The sequence below is a fragment of the Notothenia rossii genome, assembly GCF_949606895.1.
Source record: "Notothenia rossii genome assembly, chromosome: 1".
Taxonomy (NCBI): Eukaryota; Metazoa; Chordata; class Actinopteri; order Perciformes; family Nototheniidae; genus Notothenia; species Notothenia rossii.
In genome coordinates, this window is record NC_136912.1 from 16,083,935 (window position 1) to 16,106,189 (window position 22,255).

Genomic DNA, 22,255 nt, shown 5'->3' on the forward strand with positions numbered 1-22,255 from the left:
AGGGACTTTTACCAAGGGCTAGAGTGTGTGTTGGACTATGTGTGCGTGTGTGTGTGTTTGTAAGTTCTGTATATGTATTTCCAAGCTTTTATAGAGTGTAATGTTTAATTATTGGTGTTTAGTGTGTTTGCAGAGTAGGTCTACAGTGTCAGATTATGAGAGGCAATTGATGAGAGTGACTGTAAATGTGTAACTGTTAGATCCACAGGTGTGTGTGTGTGTGTGTGTGTGTGAATAGAAAAAGTGTGTTTGCTGTTGTGTGCATTGCTGTGAACATTGAGGATGTCAAACTCCACCACCAACTTCTACGCCCTGTCCCAGTCCTTCAGCTTCTCTGACGTTTTTGTCATAGTCACATACTTTCTCCTCAACCTCGCTGTCGGCATCTGGGTGAGTCAGATCTTTTTGAATGCGTGTGTGTTTTTTTCTGCCTGCTTGCATGTTCCTTAGGTGTTGTGGATGCTTGTGTTTTTAACAGTTTTCTCTGTCAGTCATCATGCAGGGTGAGCAGGAATACTCTGAGCGGATACTTCTTGGCTGGACGAGACATGGCCTGGTGGCCGGTGAGTGTGTGTGTGTGTGTGTGTGTGTGTGTGTGTGTGTGTGTGTGTGTGTGTGTGTGTGTGTGTGTGTGTGTGTGTGTGTGTGTGTGTGTGTGTGTGTGTGTGTGTGTGTGTGTGTGTGTGTGTGTGTGTGTGTGTGTGTGTGTGTGTGTGTGTGTGTGTGTGTGTGTGTGTGTGTGTGTGTGTGTGTGTGTTTCAGGACTCTGTATCATCTCAAATGCTGCTGATGTTGATTTTGTTGAAAAGACCTCAGATAAATTCCTAATTCCTTAGATGTTGTGTAACATTTGTAGGATAAAGCTTTTTATGATCAGCAAATATTATTGAGCTTAGATATTTTTGTAAATTAGTTAGTGGTTGATTATTGGGCACTTGTCTTCTACTTTAAGATTTTATTTTACAAAGCATATATGATAAGCTTTGGGCACGAATATCAAATTGGCTGTTCCCTACCTTTTTGGTTGAAGCACCTTACAGAAAAGTCTGTCTATAAGTTATACTTTCCACTAGTGTGCTTCCCACTCTCCTTTAATAATAATGAAAATAATATTTATATTTTGAAAAGCAGCTTAAAACTTGACTTTAAAGTATTGTGGCAGAAAACAGGAAAAGCAGGATACTCAGGAATAAATATGACAACAGTAAGGCCAAAGAAAATCAAGACAAAAAATATTAAAAGGAAGATGACAATAAGAACATGAATTTAAAAGAATGACAATAAAAAAAATACAAATAATTTAAGTATATAAAGTAACTATTGGAGGCTGAACGAGGTAAAAGAAAAAAAAGACGTACCAAATTAATATTCATTTAAGGATTTTCCTGGTCCATTTATCATCTCATGACCCCTTAGAAACATACAGTGGCTTCAGCTTGACCAGCTCAAACATTGAATTGTTAAACTGCTGCAGAATGAGTACTTTAACAAAAGTATGTTTACATTGTTGTAAAGGTAATGTTACTTAAACCATCTGAATTCTTGTTCTACTCACCACAGATTGGAGCCTCTCTCTTTGCCAGTTCAGAGGGCTCAGGTCTGTTTATCGGCCTCGCCGGCACCGGAGCTGCTGGAGGGATCGCTGTCGCTGGTTTTGAATGGAATGTGAGTAAAAGCACACACAACACACAATTATCATCGTGCATGTAATTTATTTTGTGATTATGTAATCATTATATGGCTGGCTGAAAGAACAAAATATATTTGTGTAAGAAAAATTAACACACAGCTACAATAACTGAGCTCCATTTTGTATCTGAAAAGAAAACAGTTGACATTGGTATTGCAAAAGCTTTTTTATTTAGTTACTTGAACATTTCCAGACCAAGACATACATTTCATTGTGCAGTGTTCATATGTGTTATAACTTCCTTCAAAGGCTGTTGCAGACAGCCTTCTGCAGGGGGCAGCAGTAGGACACCTTCAATATTACACTTTGTTAGGTGGTGTATTGAGCATGAGGCAGCAATCAGTCTTCAGCAACATTTCACAGGCTTGCACATGCAGAGAATGGCTTGCATATGCAGAGCTTGGCTTGCACATGCAGAAAATAAAAGGTTTTTTGTTAGTTTGACCAAAGAAATGTTTATCTCCTTTGGCTATTGTTTGGGACATTCTGGTGAAACCTCTGTGTCCTCTTTCTGATTCCTTTCATTCTTTCTTCCAGGCCACCTATGTGCTGCTGGCTCTGGCCTGGGTGTTTGTGCCTGTCTACATCTCCTCAGGGGTTAGTTTGCATACACACCACAGTCTATGATACACACACACATACACTCAAACGGGTCTATAAATGCACTGGGATTCTCTAAGTCGTCTTTCCCTAATTCCTGATGATTTCTCCTTCACATCTCTCCCCAACCCCATTAACTTTTTCCCTGAGGCTAAGGAATAGTGATTAGGAAATAACTAGAGCTGTTTTGTTTTTTTGACAATTCGACCTCAACCCATGTCTGCTTGTCAAGGCTGGTTCAGAAGGTGCATTTAGGTGTCAAAATACATTCCTTGCCAGCCAGCACTCCCCACCTTGAAAATTCCCCAACAGGGTGTTAACACGACACAAACACACACACACACACACACACACACACACACACACACACACACACACACACACACACACACACACACACACACACACACACACACACACACACACACACACACACACACACACACACACACACACACACACACACACACACAATTTGTCTCTGTTTATATTTACTCTAAACTGGGGCACGTGTGAATACATGCCACTGGTCCAAAGTTGCTAATTGGCCAATCATACTGAGCTACTAAAACCACCTCTTAAAGGGATATTCTCTATTTTTTTGAAGTGGGATTGTATGTTATCTATAAAAGAAAGTTGGCACGCACACAGATAGAACAGAGCAACAGCCAGGAGTACGGGCATAGGGGCAAAGCAACAAAATGCTGTAGACAGGAGCAGCAGTAAAACCTATTTATGCAGCTAACAAATGTCAACCTTCCAACAAATCAATATCAGTTGAAGTGTAAGATATATTGTGAATATTTTAACCACTTAATCTTGCCATCCTACTTTTTGAAAATACATTTAAATCATATTTGTCATTCTTTATTCAAAGCCCCAGACTTCATTGACAAACAGTTAAACGTTTCGATATGTTTTATTTTTTATTTTATTAATCTGTGTGAATCTTTGCTGTCCTGTTTTTCACGCTTACCCTGTTGCTGCTTGTACAACTGAATTTCCCCACGGGGATTAATAAAGGTCCATCTTATCTTATCTTATCTTATGTACATGATATTTCACTAACTATTAATATTTACCTCATTCAAGCCCACTTAAAAGAAAAATAACTGTATCTTTAAGTTTCACTCTTCTGTTTAGCTTTGATGTGTTAAATGTGTTAAATGTGTGTTCAGATCGTGACAATGCCGGAGTACCTTGGCCGTCGCTTTGGAGGAGAGCGAATCAGAACCTACCTGGCTGTCCTCTCACTGCTGTTGTCTGTCTTCACAAAAATATCAGTACGACAAAGTGACACACACACACACACACACACACACACACACACACACACACACACACACACACACACACACACACACACACACACACACACACACACACACACACACACACACACACACACGAGTGGCGCAACACTCGCATTAGCCCTCCAGCATTCGACAACTCTCTCTGCATTGACACTGAATCTGTGTTGTGTTTCTGTCTCCAGACTGACCTGTACTCTGGAGCCTTGTTTGTCCAGGTGTGTATGGGATGGAACCTCTACCTGTCCACAGTCCTCATGCTGGTAGTCACTGCTCTATACACTATAGCAGGTACACAAGAACACACACACACACACACACACACACACACACACACACACACACACACACACACACACACACACACACACACACACACACACACACACACACACACACACACACACACACACACACACACACACACACACACAGCACAGGGCACAGGGCACAGGGGCCAACAAAGGAAGAAACTCAAAAGGACCACAATAGTATTACTACAGGGAAACAAAAGAGACTACATGGGAAACTAAAGGATTGCAAAGAGATGCAAAATAACCAGGAAGACTCACAACAACCCTGACATGTGGCACAACAACCAAAAAGAAATACAACTGTTCTACAAGACACACAAAGAAACTGCAAAGGGACACAAAACACCCACAAAGAGACTAAAAGAGACTTACAACTATGAAAAGGGTCAAAACAACCACAGAGACACACAATGACTATAAAGAAAAACAAAACAAGCAAAAAGACGCAAAAAATTACAAGAAAGCCACACAAAAAAAACCTAAAAGACACTAAATATTACTACAAAGAGCCTCAAAGGACCGTGAGAGGGGGCAATACAACCCTGAAAAGAAACACAAACTAGAGTCCCTAAATGACTACAAAAAAGAGGCAAAACAAGTAGAGACAAAACATAAGTATCCAATAAAACAGATTTCTTTTTTTGTAAATACATTGTAATGTTCCCATACTACACCCTGACATCCTTTCCTTTCTTAGGTGGTCTTGCGGCTGTCATCTACACCGACACTCTACAGACATTCATCATGATAATAGGAGCTATCATCTTAACAGTCACTGGTATGTACACATAACAAACGTAAAAAAACAGAACTGCAGTTATTTCTAAGGAATGTTTTGTTTGAGTCATACATTCCCTGTCCACACAGCCTTTCAAAAGATTGGAGGCTACAGCAACCTGGAGCGTATGTACAGCATGGCCATTCCCAGTAAGATCATTCCCAACAGTACCTGCCACCTGCCACGTGAAGACGCCATGCACCTGTTCAGAGACGCCGTCACCGGAGACCTGCCCTGGCCCGGCATGACTCTGGGGCTCACCATACTGGCCACCTGGTACTGGTGCACTGACCAGGTAACATGATACACAAACACAGACAAACCCTACTGCTGCAGATGGGCCTTTAGAGTGCTGCAGGAATCCTAAAACCAGGAAATTAGATCTTAATGTTGCACTTCCCGTTCCCTTTACTTAAGGTCTATTGTTTTTGTTTCAATGCCTGAAAAAGGCTCTGTGGTTAACAAAAGCTTTATGGGTTTTCCTGTTTTAATCACCAACATAAAATAGGTCAGTAAATAGCCCACTCGTGAATTTTGAAGCTGACTTTGGGAAACAGGCAGAAAAAAAGCCCTCTATTGTTCCCTTTCGGAATAGTAAATATTATAAAGTAACCTTAAAATTACGAAACAGGAGCTCTTTTAATTTATACTTTGTGTTCCATGGTCAACATTTTTGAAGGTTTAAGCACTCGGTTTAGTTTTCCAGATTCCTTTCTACTGATGTGGTTGCATCCACAAATCTCAGTAAAAGAAAAAAACTCCACCGTGTTAACTCAGTAAAAGAAAAAAACTCCACCGTGTTAACCTGGTTTTGATGATTTCTTGACATACTTATTTTGCCCCTTTTGTTTGTTTGTTTGTTCACCGTGTAAAGCTGCTTTGGGTCTCTTGAAAGGTGCTATATAAATGTAATCAATTATTATTATTATTATTATACTCAGACTTTAGGTTCCACAATTCCCCTGAGAATAATATGCACTAAAATAAATGTTCTGCCATTTATGAGGAACTACTTAAAATACTCAAAAACACACAACCACTTTTCTGGAGAATCTCCAGATTAGGGTGCAGTGTAACACATTTCCTGAATATATGAGATCACATGCTATGTATCTAAACTGGTCAAGGCAACAACAGGGCTGGATAGCAACAGTTTTTCTTTTTATTTACAACATTCACTTTTGGTCCCACATCAGTGTTTAATATTGCATTTATACCAGTTAACAACACAGCAGCCCTACCCTAACACCATCAGTAACCAATCACAGTCGTATCAACACCAGAGACTCTTACATTGTGTCAGCAAAGAGCCATAATCAACTGATCTTGCATGTTGTGGATACAGTTTGTCTAGGTTTGATATGGAAAAAAATACATTTTACAGTGCACAAGTCTGAATAAGAAAAGCAGGTAATGTAATTAAGAAATATGTTTAAGGCTGAAGTGCCTGAGTTTGCAGAGGACACTTGGTCACAGTAGATGTATTATTATCTACAATACTCATGTTTTGGGTTTGTTTCCACCAAGGTATCAGTATCTGCCTTTAAAATGTGCAATCTCCCACACACTCCCAAAACCATCCAGTCTGACGCTATTAGCCTTGAAGCGCTGGTTTTGAAGATGATTAATCTATTCTTAAGAAATATTATCAATTCAAACTGCCAACTCTTGTTAACATAGTTGAAAAAATCCCATCAAAAGGTTATTTTATGTTGAGCCTCAGGGTTTGAAAAGAGGGAATGACACGCATGCCAGAGATAGAGAATATTCCACACTGAAGAGTCAACACTTTAGCAGGATGTCTGTATCATCAATCGTTCTCGTGTACCTCCGCTCGCCCACTCCTCTACCTATCCGCCTTGTTGTTTTCAGACGCCTTCTTCTGCGACGCATCACCTCGTGCCCTTAAGTGTTTAAAGTTGCTGAGTTTTGAGAAAGATACTCCTAGTAACCCTGATGGGCTGGTGTGCATGCGTGGCGCGGCCTGAGCAGCCTTCCTGTACCCCGGGCTGTGTCGCCGTGGTGACCGTCCGGAGCGGGTCTCTACGCGCGCCTGGGCCGAATCAGGGTGCAGCGTTTGACCCTGCCAGTAACGGTGTCCTCCGATCACCGGGACAGCAGAATTGGTCGGACGGTGATAACTTCCAGGCTTGGCGATGATTACACTTGGGCCTCTCTGTCGCGAGTCACGACCCGGAGACTTGGAGGTCTGGAACAACTGGGCAAGATAAGAAGCAGAGATGATTAGGACACATGAAGTCCAGAAGAGTAACACATGGTGCCGATTTGTGAGGTTACAAAGGACTGAAAAGCATTATCGATTAGTCTGCTGATTAGTCTCTCGATTGATCGATTAATCATATCATATCTATAAAATGTCAGAAAATAGTGAAAAATGTCTGTCCCCGTTTTTCAAAGTCCTTTAAATGTCTTGTTCGTCAATCTAAAACACAAAGATAATCAGTTCATAATGATACAACAGAGAAAAGCCTCCTGAAAACTGCATTTTTGCTTGAGAACGTCTGCATCTCAGAAAATTTCAAACACTAATTATTTCATTACAAACTTCAACTAGTTCAGAATCCTGCAGAAAGACTACTCAGAAGATCCAAAGATGATTGTTCTTCATAGCACCATTTTTAGCAGCTTTATAGTGGCTGCCTGTGAGTTTTAGATTACAGTTAAGTTTGTGATTTAAAATGCATATACAGGGCCATCTTTGGACTTTATTTCTGACCTGCTTGGCCCTTTCTTAAAAAAACATTGAATTGCATTTTCCTAAATTGTTAGCATTTGTTCTTTTTTTTGTTTTCATCATACTATGCATTTCCTGTTTGTATTTCTTTTTTAAAGTGCTGAAGAGTTAAAGTTATATACTATAATATTATTGTAATGTTATTATGTTCTGTGTTTAGGTGATTGTACAACGCTCCCTGTCTGCTAAGAATATAAGTCACGTGAAAGGAGCTTCGATCCTAGCTGCCTATCTCAAGATGCTGCCCTTCATCCTCATCATCCTCCCTGGCATGATCAGCCGAGCTCTCTATCCAGGTGCGTGCAACCACACACACCTTTTTATTTGCAAAATTGGAAAGATAATGACGTAATTGTGAGCAGGTAGCGGCTTGCTTTGGAACCCTTCATGCAGCACTCCAATTTGTAGTTGGGTTTATATAGATGTCTGTGTGTTTTCTTAGTAGAACGGCACATCCACCATAATGCTTGGGAACTTCTCCACTTGTCTCTGCATTGATTACTCATTTAACAATAGTAAAAGGATTTTAAGGATGAAGACGAGCCTTGTGTCAACATCTACATATTAGTGTTGTAAAGAGCTGAAACAAAAATATATTAAATTCAATTCATGATTATACAAAACAGAGAAGAATAGCATTTTCTCACAATGGAAAATTGGAAACTTGTAAATAAAAGAAATGCTAAAACTATTGATTGAATTTTTAAATAGTTAATGATCTGTCATTCCATGAAATTACTAATTATTCCCCTCTACAAATAACTTTTATTTTCATTATCTACATTACCTCCTCTACCAAGGAGGTTTTGTTTTCATTTCTGTTTGTTCGTTTGTCCGCAGAAAAATGAATTGCCCAATGTTCATTAAACTTGGTGGAAACGTTAAGCCTGGGAAAAAGACCCATAAGTATTCGGAGCCATTAAATTACAAGAAGGATACAGAAATATTATTCACTTCCTTTGAAATTGCAAGAGCACTATTTATCAATGCATTTGTTGATTATTGCTATACAACTAGCAAAAACGGTTAGTCTGTAAAAAAAGGTTTTGAAGTAACAGTTTATAATCCAAAGATTTCTCCAATTATTAAACAGAAAACAAGACAACCTGTTAAGTGCAAGTTGGAGGAAGAATGTAAATCACCTGTCCTATGTGCCTTTGCGTTGAGGGGTTTCCCTGTCTGCGGAGCTGCTGTGATTGGCGGATTAGGTCAGAGGTTTCGTCACTGCTGGGATCCCGCAGATCCAGCATGCTCTGGGAGAGGCGGGCCATCATGTTGAACCCGTCTCCCTGGCGATGCCCGCGGCCCGACCCCGTCTTCACTCCGTTGTTCAGCGGGTCACTCGGCTCTGGCGGGGGACATTCATAAAACTCCTCCTCTGATGCTGTGGAGGTGATTGAGGGGGCATCAATGACCCCTCGGTCGCACATGACCTTGGTGCTGTCCTGGCTGCCCTCGCCGGTGCTGCCAGAGTCACTTTCCTCCTTTTTAGAGGACATGCGGCCACGGCCTGGCTCCTCCCTGTTTTCCTTTTCTTTGAAGCCATCGAGACTTTCCAAGTGGTCCATTTTCATCAGAGTGACCTGTGGTTGTCCAGGCTCCAGTGGGGAGGCGGGATCTATGACTAACTGCAGTGTGCGGCGTTTAGGAACAGGAGGGGCTGCAGGTTGAGTCTCTGCAGTTTGATTAGCAGTGTCTGTTGCCTGTGAGTCAGCAGTATCATTGGATGGCGTTGGTTCATTCAGTTTGTGCTTGTCTTGTGTCAAAGGTTTGTCAGGCTGCTGAGGGGGCCCTCTGGAGTCTGTTGCATCAGTTTGGTCTTTATTTGGAACAATGTCTATTTGCTCATTTAGCTGTTTGTTGGTTGGACTCACAGGAGTAGAGACAGTTGTATTCCCAGATGGATTCTCTGCATCTCCTGTAGCTTTTGCATCCTGAACTGAAGCGGGGTTCTCCTTCTGCGGTGGGAGCGTCAGTGGTGAGCTGAAGCGAATAGCCTGGCTAGTCTCAAACCTCTCTGACCTCTGTAAGTGGACCTGATTGGCTCGCTTATCATCCCTGATGTTGATAAAGCCAATCACGTCGCTCGGTGGGTCTGGGTCTGGCCAGATGGGCAGGTACGGGATCATGTATGCCTTTTCCAGATGGGCTAATCCCGGATGCAAGGGTGGTTCTTCGATGACCCCCTTAACACGTGCTTTCGGAAACTTGAGCCCAGTGGGATGACGGGAGTTCCTGGAATTTTGTTCAGAAGAATTGGCACTTGCGTGAGTTCCCCCGGTAACAAGAGCATATTTGGGATTGATGAGCTTCCTAGCTACAGCAGCAGACACCGGAGCAGGAGCCACCTGAGCGACCAACTCAGGCTCGTCTGCCATGGGGACTTTGTGGAGAGACACACCTCTTGAAACGAGGTAAAGGTCACAAAACTGAAAGTCGAAGGTCTCCACTGCCTGCCCCGTGATCACTGTGATGAGGTTACGGTCCAAACGAGATGAGGACCAGGTGAAGCTGGAAAAACACAGACAAGGAAACATAAACTCACAGCAGTAACTCACCTCATGTGCTCTGATTTATTTCATACTACATTTGTTCCGGCAATTTATTTTCTATACTAACTCTTTTCACTATGTCACAACTCCTACTTAGAGAAACGAACGTACACTTTAATTATTACACCAGACAGTCATGGATCACATCATGCCCTTTGATTGCATCGTGTGGGTGAAATAGTAAATAGGTAACTATAGATGAATAATCCACCATGTGTTGAGGGAAAGATTTATAGTTGTGGAAGATTTGCCTAGTTCACACAAATTAGTTTTGGCAAATAAAGATATGCATGCTACAACAATGCAAACATGTTCAATGTTGCAACACGTTCTACAATTATTGCCTTATGGTTGTTTGCCATTGCCAACCAATAAAGAAGCAGTTTACCATCAAGTGTTTCCAAAAAAGGCAGACTTATTCCAAAGAGAAACACTGCAATTCATTTGATCCTATAAGACATTCGTGTGAAACTCCGTAGGGCAAAGTGGAACTAGTGATCATTTTGTGTACAGTAGGATTGTCTCATAGCTTTCAATGCAAAAATACAAGATATGCGGAAATGCACTGAGCTTGCACACACTCACAACACCCTGCTCACCTGTATGAACCAGAGATGGCTTTGTCTGCGTCCACCAGGAGGAACTTCTGGCTCAGCGCTCCACGCACCCTCTGTGCAGATCTTGTGAAGAACTCCACCCCACCACAGCTTCGCACACGCAGATTCTGCACAAAAAACACAAAAGTAATTACGAATTCAGGTTTAATGCTTTGCAAAAAAGGAGTCTCTTAGGGATTAAGTGTGATGGGAGGAAGGATTTTATTGAACAAAAGGGAACAAAGGCGACAAGAGCATAGGAAGACAGAAACTAATGAGTTCTCTTTTTGCTCTTCAGAACAATTTTTCTTTATTAATACCATCGTAAACTTGTGTCGGCTGCACGTTAGAGCATGGACTGTATATCTGTATGAACGACACACCCTGCAGTGTTTATCTTTGGCCCTGTGATAAGGGTGTGGTTTCTGGCTGAGCGTTACCTCGCAAGTAAATGTTCTGTGTGAAATGTCACAAGAGACGCGATGCCCAACAGTTGTAAAATGTTCACAATAAGAGCAAAGATGGCAGATAACAAAAGGTTGAAAGAGATGAGAGGTTTGGTGGTTAGAGCCGTGAGGAAGGAAGAAAGAGAAATGAAAGAGAAACATGTCACAGAGAGTAACGCGTGAGTGTGCATGGTTTATCTAATTATATGCAGCACAGACAGGAATGTGCTAAGTGTTTTCCTGGTCTAAAACAATTAGAAAAGCCCAAATTAATTAAATATTTAAATGTGTTTTTTGTTAACTGCCTAGACCAGTTCAACTCAGAGAGGCAAAGCATAACAAAGACATTAAGCCAATGGCAAAAACAACTAGCTAGTGCATGCATCTTATTAAGGCCTGCAGGCGAAAAACCTGTTCCACTACGTTCATCATGCCCTTATTTCAAATGTTATCCCTTATGTAGTAATATACTTGTACATGTGACTGTGGTGAAACATATTTATTGGACATTTTGGAACTGTAGCTTTTTAATGTAAACTGTTTTCTATTATGTTAGGCTATACTTATCAAGAGTAGCCATCTATTCCAACTAGCTCTTCTCCCAGTTTATCAAAACATCATCAGGGCGTGTGCATACCTTTAGATGTCCACGATGCATATCAGCTCTGCCACACATGGAGAGGAAGCAGGGGACTGAAGCCAAGTCAATTATTATGTATACAGGAACTTTGCGTTTGTAGGCTGCATCCAGCAGGTCCCGAAAGATATCTACATCTGTAAACACATCCATCACCACGGCTATCACCTACAAACACAAAAATAGAGGAAACCACAAATGGGGTTAGTGTTTCCTGATCTGTGGGGGTGGATTTGATTTGACAGCCATTAAATCCTCAAAGCTAACTAAAGACTAAGAAAACTGCATCTAGAAATTAAATAGACCCTCAAAATACAAAAACCGCAACTCTTATCATCATATGTCAATTACAAAAACAAACAAAAAATACAATCGACAAAAAAAAAAAAGTTTAAAGAAATCCTTTACATCCACAGAAATGAATGTATAATGTAAGTTTTGATGTACTACCAGCTGTTTTATTGTATGTTTTTAATCACTATTTTGTAATGCTTAACTAGCTCTGGTCTATAGGTGTTTTTTTTTTAGACGTCAGTAGATAACAACATGACAACCAGATTGTTTCATTTCAAATATTAAAATATGTTTGGTTTACATGAGTGAGATTGTAGATGAAACACTTTACTAGTAAAGCATTTTTGAGGAGTGCATTTTAAATCAAGCATATTTAAAAAAAAAAAAAATTAAGCATTTTTAAAACGTTCAAGACTTTGTGCAAACCCTGTTCCTGATCACTTTGTCCCATAAAGAGATTGCGAGAAACAAATTGCTTCGCAGAGTGGTGACAGACTGTGAAGTGTCTGGATAGTGTGTGTTCTGTGTATTCAACAACACAACACTAGTGACAGGATGGTACTCTTCACATAGCACTGCTATTTACTCTTCTCTCCTGACCAAGTTCAAGATTTAAAACTAGGTAGACTTTTGTCCCAAAGTCTGGCAACTTACTGATATGAAAGGCTGATCAAGAAAATAGCTCTGGGAAAAGCTCATTAGTGCACATACACAAACTGTACATAGGGACAACCAGTTCAATTTAACAGCAGTTTTGGGGGGTAAAAAACGATTGGCATATGCCCTTTAAGCCGTAAAAAAGTATTTCAATGTATTACTAAATCCTATTAGTCTACTCTAGACTATATGTACATGCGTCAGGATCTATGTATGTAAGAGGTAAAGGCTCCCGGGTGCTGTAATCTTTTCAATGACGTCAGAGCATTTTTTACCACTGGCGTGTCAGGATCAGACTTGTTTTATTAAAACTTTGTTGTTGGTATTTGTGAGTATGTCACATGTGGGAGAAGAAAAAGAGGAAATAACGTTTGTAAGACAAGATGCCAAGACAAAGGAAACCAATGTCAACATGTTTAGTAGAAGATATGATTCATCCTTGTGTGCAACTGCAATGCTGTAAGCAGTGTTCAGTGTCAGACATTTCATAAAATATAATCATCCAAATGTTTGATTAATAATTAATCTTCCAATGATTTTGTTGATTCAATAGTTAAAAACTCAAGATCTGTGCTTAAAGTTAATATCACACATTAAACATCTGCCATTTTGGAGAGTGCAATCGCAGAATATCTGAAATTACTGAAATGATTATCAAAATAGTTTCAGGATAATAGATTTGTTTTGTCTTCTTCACTGCCTTTTCCATGTTTATGTGTGTGCGTGTGCCTACTGTGTACTGTGTATGGTGCAACTATAGTTATTTACAGTGTTGTGAAGTAACTAAGTAGAGTATTTGAAATGTTTTGCTACTTTATACTTCTACTCCACATCCACTTTTACTGCACTACATTTGTTTAATACCTTGAGTTACTTTGCAGATTCTATTTCATTATGTGAAATAAAGTCATCCTTAAATAAGGCTTTAGTCATACCCAGAGTAAAATAGCTACACTACTCTGCAGCATACAAAGTAGTTAATATAGCTGCACCTTTACAAGCTTTGATAAACACATTAATGAATCAATACTTATAATCAAAACATATTATATAATAAGTTATTCTGAAATGGGCATAATAAGTACTTTTACTTTTGGTAATTTGTGTTGATGCTTACTTGAGTAACATTTTGAATGCAGGACTTTTACCTGTAAAAGTATTCTACACTGTTGTTACTCAGGTACAAGATCTGAGTACTTCTCCCACATCTGGTTATTTATTTATCACACTATACGGTTGTTGTTACCTTCTGGGCCGATGCGATGCTCTTGCGCACCACCTCTTTGATGTGCGTGTGCCCGTCGGTTGGAGGTTGGGTGTACACGGTCACGCGTGTGACCCCTCGGTATGAACTGGCCTCGGGCCACCCGAGGTCCAGCTCCGCCACTGACGACTCTGACCGGTCCGGCCAGTACTGCAGCGACACCTCGCCGTCCCCCCCGTACTCCCCGGACCCCGGGGTAAGGTTCCCCGGGCCCGGGGTGAGGTTCCCTGGGCCCGGTATCATGCACCCTGGACCCGGTATCATGCTCCCTGGCCCCGGAGTATCTGGCTTCTGATGGTGCTCATGTCCGGGCCTGTAGGCCTCCGCGCTGTATTCAATCCGCTGCAGCTCCGGTTCCGAGAGGAACTCCCTGAGGCCGGTCTCGCGGATGAAGTCCCCGAACGCATCGCGGCCCTTGGTAACGAGAACCTCGATCGCCAGCCGTTGGTCCTCGCTGTAGAAAAACTCCGGTTTGCCCTCGCTCACGCGCCAGTTGACGTGGTGGTTGTCCAGACACTGGACCTGAGACAGCGCCATGGCATCGATATGTCCCCCGGTCAATAAAGATTACAGTACCAAAAGAACCGAGCCGATCCAGTTTCCTCTCGTCGGTCCGTAGGGTCCAACTTACAAACTGACATTACGCTCCATAACGTGTCCGCGTGATATGGGCCCGTGTGGCGGTAAACATATTTCCATGTGAAGGAAAGACACCGCTGCAACAGTTTGCTCAACACAGACTCGGGTTTGCACACACTCTCTCTCTCACACACACACACACTCAGGTGTTGCTAGAACAAAGCACCTCCACCCAACGCCACGCCTTTCACCTGACAGGGGCCCGGTAGATCCAACGGCAGCCCGGTTCAGCAGATCCAGCCGACGGGCAGGCAGACAGCTGTCTGGGTGGATGAGTGTCAGCCTGTGAGTCAAAAACAAAGCGGAACACGTACTTGACAAATAAGTCATTAATCCTCCTTTAAAAGTGTTGAAACTGTTGGTGACTCAAGCTTACTGTTGTGCTGACAAGCCACTTTTCCTCTCTTTTTGTCTCTTTTCTAAATCATAAAGACCACTTAATGATTCCACTGTTGAGTTCCCCGATGGACACACATTCGTAAATATCACTAACGTGGCACCTACGTGTCTCAACTTTCACTTTGTCCAAGTTCGCGTCGCTTTATTTTACCGTGTCTTTCTTGATTACGCTTCTCCAGACATAAAGTTCATCGAGTGCTGCTCCAGTGGTTTGGAATGCCCCAGGAATCCGGCAACGGAAGCTCTATCACCGGGGCAGAAAGGCGGAGTGTCCGGTAGTTGGTCGGGAAAGAGAGGCTGTTAACTCCACCCTCCTATTACGACCCAAATCATGTTTTTCATCCCAAAACAGAACCCTTTGCGAAAGACAGTGGTGGGAACCATGGGACTTAGTTATTTTGTATCAGCTGCTGCTAAATATTAACTGTTGCCTGTAATGTGCTTAGAGCTAAATACATTATTTTGGTTTTATCTCACTGATAACAAAAAGAACACATTTCCAATTTAGGTAATGCAGTGCAGATGCCAAACCTGTTGCTTATCATGTGATTGCTTGTTAATTACGTGTCACTGTAAAGTCTGCTAGATTTTTTATTGATGAAACATTAGGAGAAATAACTGATATAGGTCTGGATCAGGGTTGTGTTATACTTTAAGATTAGAATAAGGTCAAGTTAATGGTTATGTAGATAGAGATGCACCTTACTGACAAATGATCTTTGTTGTGAGTTCACTTTTTATCACCTAAGGAGTTAGATGAACTATCTTACAAGTCAATGGAGTTTAAAGAGATTTGCGTCTTGTGACTCTTTTTAAATCAAAACAGGCAGACTGTAGATCACAGGAGAATTCAGTGTAAAACAAATTAGGAATTCTACTTTTATTTTACTCCAGATCCATTACGTTTTCATAAGCAGAAGTTGCAGACAATTACACATACTCTGTCAGGTCTTCCATCCCTGTGTAAGTGCCCTTTGTCTTTATATCTCAGACACTGTAGGATGTGTGGATCCAGAAGAGTGTGTGAGAGTGTGTGGAGCGGAGGTGGGATGCTCCAACATCGCCTTTCCCAAACTGGTCATTGAACTCATGCCAAGCGGTGAGCATACTTTTTTCAATCTGTCAACTACTTTGATAAAGTTCATTTTTTATCTACATGCAAGTGTTCATCTGTGTGTTGTATTGCAGGCTTGCGTGGACTTATGATAGCGGTGATGATGGCAGCTCTGATGTCATCACTGACCTCCATCTTTAACAGCAGCTCCACACTCTTCACCATGGACATCTGGAAGAAGTATCGCTCACGAGCCTCGGAGAGAGAGCTGCTGCTGGTCGGAAGGTACGTCACCGACAGATGAAGGGTCAGAGGTCAGAGAAAATGTGTTATAAATGCTGGACACTGGTAGCTGACATTTGGAAATGCCTCATACTTCAACAAATCTGAGCTAGCCCTAGTGAAAGAGCTGTGACTATTTCAGGATTTCGACTGTGATCTTGGTGGTGGTGAGTGTGGTGTGGATCCCCATCCTTCAGTCGGCCAACAGTGGCCAACTGTACGTGTACATCCAGTCGGTGACAAGCTACCTCGCTCCGCCCGTCACTGCTGTCTTCACCCTGGCTGTCTTCTGGAAGAGGACCAACGAGCAGGTAACACGCACACACAAGTTATATAGATTAATCTCTTAATAGTTTTGTCTATTAAAAGGAAAACATGCCCTCCTAAAGAGCCCGCAGTCCAATGGGATGTCTTAAAATTGCTTATTTTTCTAACAAACACTCCATAACCCAAATATAAATAAAAACTCTGACTGATCCAAAAAAATTACAAATCTTTACATTTTCAAGCTGGAAGCATTAGATGTTTGCTATTTTTTGCTTACTGACTTAAACAGCATTAACAAAATCATTTTCTGTTAGTAGACTAATCCATTAATTGACTAATCATTACAGCACTAATAACAATCAGCTACACTATTACTAATGACAATAAACAGAATACAATCTTATTCCACCAACTCTTTTGCGATTCCTTTAAAGACGTTTATTTTTCAACACTTACAGGACTCGTTGTTGCAAACATAATCAAAATTAATACAAAGTTTACTACATTTTGTACACTCAACTTCTTGTCAAAACAAGAGTTTGAGGATTTTCTGCACTATTTGTCCTTTCTCCCACACCGTACTGGTGTTCCTATTTTTTATTGGCCTCTCATGGAATCCAGCTGCCAACATCCCTCACTGCTTGTGTGGAGCACAAGGGTGTACTCACTCATTTTATGAAGTGTATTGTTTTGTATTTCCTATGTAGAAACCAGCATGAGCGTGTTGCTTTTTCACTTGAATAAATGAAAGTGATTCTTGCTGATAACAGAGTGCAAGTGAGGGAAAGTTTGATTATCACAAGATATAGATGGACAGAGTGCTATGAAAGAGATAATTCTGTTGTAAAAAAGGGGTTTCAGCCATATCTTTCAACTGCAAATAAAGACCAGTTCACTGGATGGAATTCCTGGGTGTGTCTGCTCACTGTGGACATGCTGTTTAACCACTCGAATAAAGTGGATTTTCAGGTTTTTCTTAGGTTTTTTATTTATTATAATATCCAACTCTGAATAAAGCTAGAAAGAGTCATTTTTAGTTTTCTTCTATTACAATAATTTGCCTAACCTGGTTACACACACAACTAATTTAGCAATTATAGTGAGCATGGTAAACATTGTACCTGCATGTTAGCATTGTCACTGTGTGTGCATGTTAGCATGATGACATTAGCAACTAGATCAAGTAGGGGTCATTACTATGATCCCCAGCGACCTCAGTTAGACTTTTGTAATGGTATTAACTAACTACACATACATACATTAGACATAGTTATTGAAATGTTTTGAAACAAAGCATTTAGTTAAAATAGATGTCTAAAACATTCACGTTCCTATCAAATTTAGCACAGATTAAATGTATATGCCTAGATATAGACCTGCTTAAGACCAAATCCATGCTTACTGGAGAAGTTATAAAAAGTCATAATTTTCTTTTTGATGTATCATTATATGATACCTGTGTACTAAGTTATTGATAAGGGCCAATAACAGTTGCTAACTGTTAAACAAAAGGTGTGAGTCTTTTCTTTGTTTTTTCTTTACACACACGGAGCATATCGCTGTAAGAATCTTTATGGTGCTGACTCATTGGGCTCAAAGGCTTCATACTACTGCACATGATATGACACACACTGTCTTACACTGTAAAGAAAAATATAGACATATTTCAGTGGAAATAACAATTACATTTTTAAATGTTGTTTTTTCACATGTAGTACTTTCACATCAGAAACAAAGAGAACCTGATGGGGGAAAAAAAGGTTTTGAGTGAAGAGTGTAAGAAATGAGAGCGAAAATAAAACAAAATGAGAAACAAAGTGCATGTGTAGATGTTTGCTTTGCTTGCCTTGACAAGGTGATTATTCTCATGTGTTAAGTCGAACCACACAGATGACATTCTTTACTGAAGGCTGAACAGCGGCAGCGACAGAGACTTAATTTGTGTCTCTACACGTGTGTGTACTTAAGTGAGAGGTGACACCATGCTGACAGATAATCATGCTGGGAAAGTGAGAGTGAATCAGGAAAGAACGCACGCACCATAGTGAGGCTTTTAGCAGCAGGAAGTTCAGCATATTATTCAGTAAAGCATCTGATGATAGAGAGTTTAGTTTAATTCATATGGACAACACAGTAGCATTATAATTACTTAAGTGCACAAGGACCAGATGCACTGTGTTTGATCAAATAAAAGTACAGACACAAAAACAGGGTTTATAGGTAACCCATTTGAAATAAAATGATAAAACCAGGAGAGAGCATGTTCATGACTTAAAGAAAACTGCTTTAAAGGAATCCATTTCTCATCCTATTAAATTACTATTCTCATACAGTATGTCTCCATGGTGAACGAGAAATAAAACAGTCTTAATTAATTCAAGTCAATAGGTACAGTCTTAAATCAAAACGAAACTATCAAAACATGTCACACAACTCCTGCAATATAATCTAAGTCTCATTTATCCAGTCGTATGCTCACTACTTCGAGTGCATGCATTTGAGCTAAAACCTTAATATTTAAAACCCTCCTGCATGTCTCACGCTTTTGCAGACACGCTACTCTTCCATGCAAGTACTATACTCACAAAGTGTTTTAAATAGCGAAAATGCATGTGGTAATGAATAAATTATCGAAAACAAGGGTTATAAAACTGAGTGTAAGAATTTGTGAACAGATGTTTTGATACAGATTTGCTGTCGTCAAATGCTGCCCCAATAGGAACTCATCAACCATTTTCTACTTTTATGGATTCTTTGTTCATTGCGGTCAATGCGAGACATACTTGAAGACAAGGGGAATTGTTGATTGACTTTAGGAGAAAGTATTCCTTTTCAGTTGTAATTACCTATGAAGACTTCAAAGCTGAGAATTTTTTCAAGATGTGACAATGGTGGCGCCTCATTGGTTGTGTTTCTATGTGTGTTTATGTGTATCCAGGGTGCGTTTTGGGGCCTGATGGTGGGCTTGGTGGTAGGTGTGTGTAGGATGGTGTTGGAGTTTGCTTTCCCGCCTCCCAGATGTGGCGTTGTGGACTCGGCACCTGATGTTCTGCGCAGCGTCCACTACCTCCATTTTGCCATTCTGCTCTGTGGGCTCACTACTATCGTGGTGACTGTAGTTTCCCTGCTCACCCCCCCACCCAGCCCTGAACAGGTGTGTACATACAGATATAATAAAGATCCATTGTCCCAGAGGGATATTGGTTTTCATTGGTTTTGCATTTCGTCTGTATGTTGTCTCAACTGAAGGTTGAGCTTCATGTTACAAGACAGTCAAAAAGGCCTTGCCTTTCTAAATCCTAAAGATCAACATCCTAAGAGAGGAATCCTTCAGCACAGAGGAACTATTGTTGCTCTCAATAGAAAGACTATCTATAATCTAAATGCTTCATACTTCAAGTCCTGTTAATACCGCCGATCAATTTGACACATTACATTCTGGCCTGTGTGTGAACTCAAACTGCTAACAGTTGCATTAATGATGTCATTGCACATTTTAGTACAATTTAGCACAGACAACTAATCACAAGGAAAGTCAGTACTTCATACCCATTAAAAATTAAGAAAGCTATAGTTGTATATAGGTGATTTATGTTAATTATGTTGAATGAAATTGAAGCCTGTATTTGTATTAGAGCTGAATAATGTTATAATGACAGTTTATTCTTCAAATTGTCTTGCAAACAATGAGTGTGCAACTTAACATGGGAAACCACTGATCTACAGTAGTGTAGTATTAATGGAATACGTTGGGAAATAATGTTATTTGCCAAATTGCAAAGTGTTATTAGAACACTAAATTACATTAAGCATAAAGACTAAATTGTGTGGAAACAGCTAGCCTGACTATATCCAAATGTATTTAAGTCTGTCTACCAGACCACGGTCAACATTATATCTGATGCGTTATATCTAGCTTTAGATTTCCAAGGTAGACCTGAGAGTGATATTGATCCTCTCACCTATATAACTTATTTAGGAGTAAGTAAGTAACACTACAGGTGTTAACCTTTAACACACAGTTTAGACATTGTACCTGATTACAAAAAGAAGAGTGTAAATCATATTACTTTTTGTTTAAATTTGTTATTCTTTTCTTGAAGGGTTTGGATGTTATCTATTGAGCCTTATTGCGTGTAGCAATGTTACAGATGTGTACTGATGTATATTCTGTGAAATGTTGTTGACTTACGCAAAGGGACTTCATGAAGAGAGGCTTCAGCTGCAATACAGTATCTAATGGGGCTCTTACCAAACAAAGTCTCTTTAAGAAGGTTTAACTCTTCTTTTTCGCCAGGATGTTGTCAATGTATATGGATTCTTTACATATAGTTTACACTGTAGGTCGTTGCAAGTAAATTCATGGAATCAATGGATTTCCATTTTCTTCTCTCACAGTTGCTTAACCTGACCTGGTGGACTTTGACTGAAGGGCCACAGAGAGAAATTCCTCTGCAGAAAGTGTCCTCTGTCAGCCACCGTAGCTCCCAGGGTAAGGGTCTGAATATTCACAACACTTGGAATAAAACCAGACCCACACACCCACCCACCCACCCACCCACACACACACACACACACACACACACACACACACACACACACACACACACACACACACACACACACACACACACACACACACACACACACACACACACACACACACACACACACACACACACACACACACACACACACACACACACACACACACACAAGCTGATGTTATTGTTGAGTAACTGTGTGTGTGTCTGTGTTGCAGGCTCTGAGCCAACCCGGCGGGTGACATGCGGTCAGGGCACAGGGTTGTGTATCGCAGCAGCGCGGCGATCAGAGGAGACTCCAACTCCCAGAGTTCAGAGCGTCAGAGAGAGTGTGTTCTGGTCCAGGTTCTGCGGTGTCAATGCAATCCTGGTCGTCAGCATTAACATTTTTCTCTATGCATACTTTGCCTGAGTCGAGGATCATATTTCACATCCTGTCTCACCCTGTTGCTGAACTCCTGACAAAATCAACTCCAGATCCAAGAAGGTGGGGAAACAAACTGTGGTTTCTGTACTGATTTTACATGAATCCAACATAAATTCTCATTTCAAACTAAACTAAAAAACACTAAGAGAGCACCTCTAACCAAATGTATTATTTTGATTATAAAAAAAATTAAGATTTAAAGAAAAATCTAAGTAACACTTTAATTCATTAATTCATAGTTGATTATTTTGTTTATAAAACTTGTCTCTCGTATTTTGTATAACATAGTTTCAAAGTGTTAAAAGGGTATTGTACAAATTACAATGAAGCTCGTGGCTTGAAACAAGCTAACATCAATCTGCAGTTTATAAATGATGACATATTAACATAAGGGCATTACACACCATATATTTAAAGCTTAAAGAAAATTAGAATATACATATTTGTGTTTTTATGTTTAACGTGAAAATCTATTTGCTTAATTTTACTTACAATGTTATGTTTATGTCCTTATGTCTGTCAAGAAGAGTTTTGTGAACTTTAAGTTACTGTTTTAGTTTTCTTTCATGCTATTTGGCTTGTTTGTGAATATATATCAGAATTTCTCAACCTTTTCCAGTCCCAAAAATTGCCCAGCTTTTAGTATTTTAAATGAAAATAAACACACTTGTGTTTTGAATGAAATAGTGCATAAGAGCATCTACATTTAATGGAGATAATGTGAAATAAAGGTTTTACAGATAGGTTCAG

General features: G+C 40.4%; 2 protein-coding genes across 4 annotated transcripts; one reads left to right on the top strand and one right to left on the bottom strand.

The window, feature by feature from the left end:
* The first annotated feature begins 267 nt into the window (after positions 1 to 267).
* Positions 268 to 22,248, top strand: slc5a10 (solute carrier family 5 member 10). 2 transcript variants are annotated; one of them, XM_079685226.1, is made up of 15 exons: positions 268 to 390; positions 492 to 563; positions 1,561 to 1,665; positions 2,228 to 2,287; positions 3,469 to 3,573; positions 3,786 to 3,891; positions 4,612 to 4,692; positions 4,782 to 4,987; positions 7,608 to 7,743; positions 15,923 to 16,030; positions 16,120 to 16,270; positions 16,410 to 16,578; positions 19,473 to 19,688; positions 20,933 to 21,026; positions 21,297 to 22,248. In XM_079685226.1, the coding sequence occupies exons 1-15, from the start codon at positions 283 to 285 to the stop codon at positions 21,488 to 21,490; spliced, it is 1,911 nt and encodes a 636-aa protein (XP_079541352.1). In that variant the 5' UTR covers positions 268 to 282; the 3' UTR covers positions 21,491 to 22,248. The 2 variants fall into 2 exon arrangements, with proteins under 2 accessions (XP_079541352.1, XP_079541353.1); XM_079685227.1 differs by lacking the exons at positions 268 to 390; positions 492 to 563; positions 1,561 to 1,665 and adding an exon at positions 2,065 to 2,117.
* Positions 5,833 to 15,421, bottom strand: fam83gb (family with sequence similarity 83 member Gb). Of its 2 annotated transcripts, none has more exons than XM_079685198.1 (6): positions 15,083 to 15,421; positions 13,876 to 14,815; positions 11,679 to 11,846; positions 10,599 to 10,723; positions 8,590 to 9,958; positions 5,833 to 6,910 (listed from the first exon to the last, which is right to left on the bottom strand). In XM_079685198.1, exons 2-6 carry the CDS (start codon positions 14,428 to 14,430, stop codon positions 6,539 to 6,541), a joined length of 2,589 nt encoding a protein of 862 aa, XP_079541324.1. In that variant the 5' UTR covers positions 14,431 to 14,815; positions 15,083 to 15,421; the 3' UTR covers positions 5,833 to 6,538. The 2 variants fall into 2 exon arrangements, with proteins under 2 accessions (XP_079541324.1, XP_079541323.1); XM_079685197.1 differs by having other exon boundaries at positions 14,909 to 15,421.
* Positions 22,249 to 22,255: the final 7 nt, after the last annotated feature.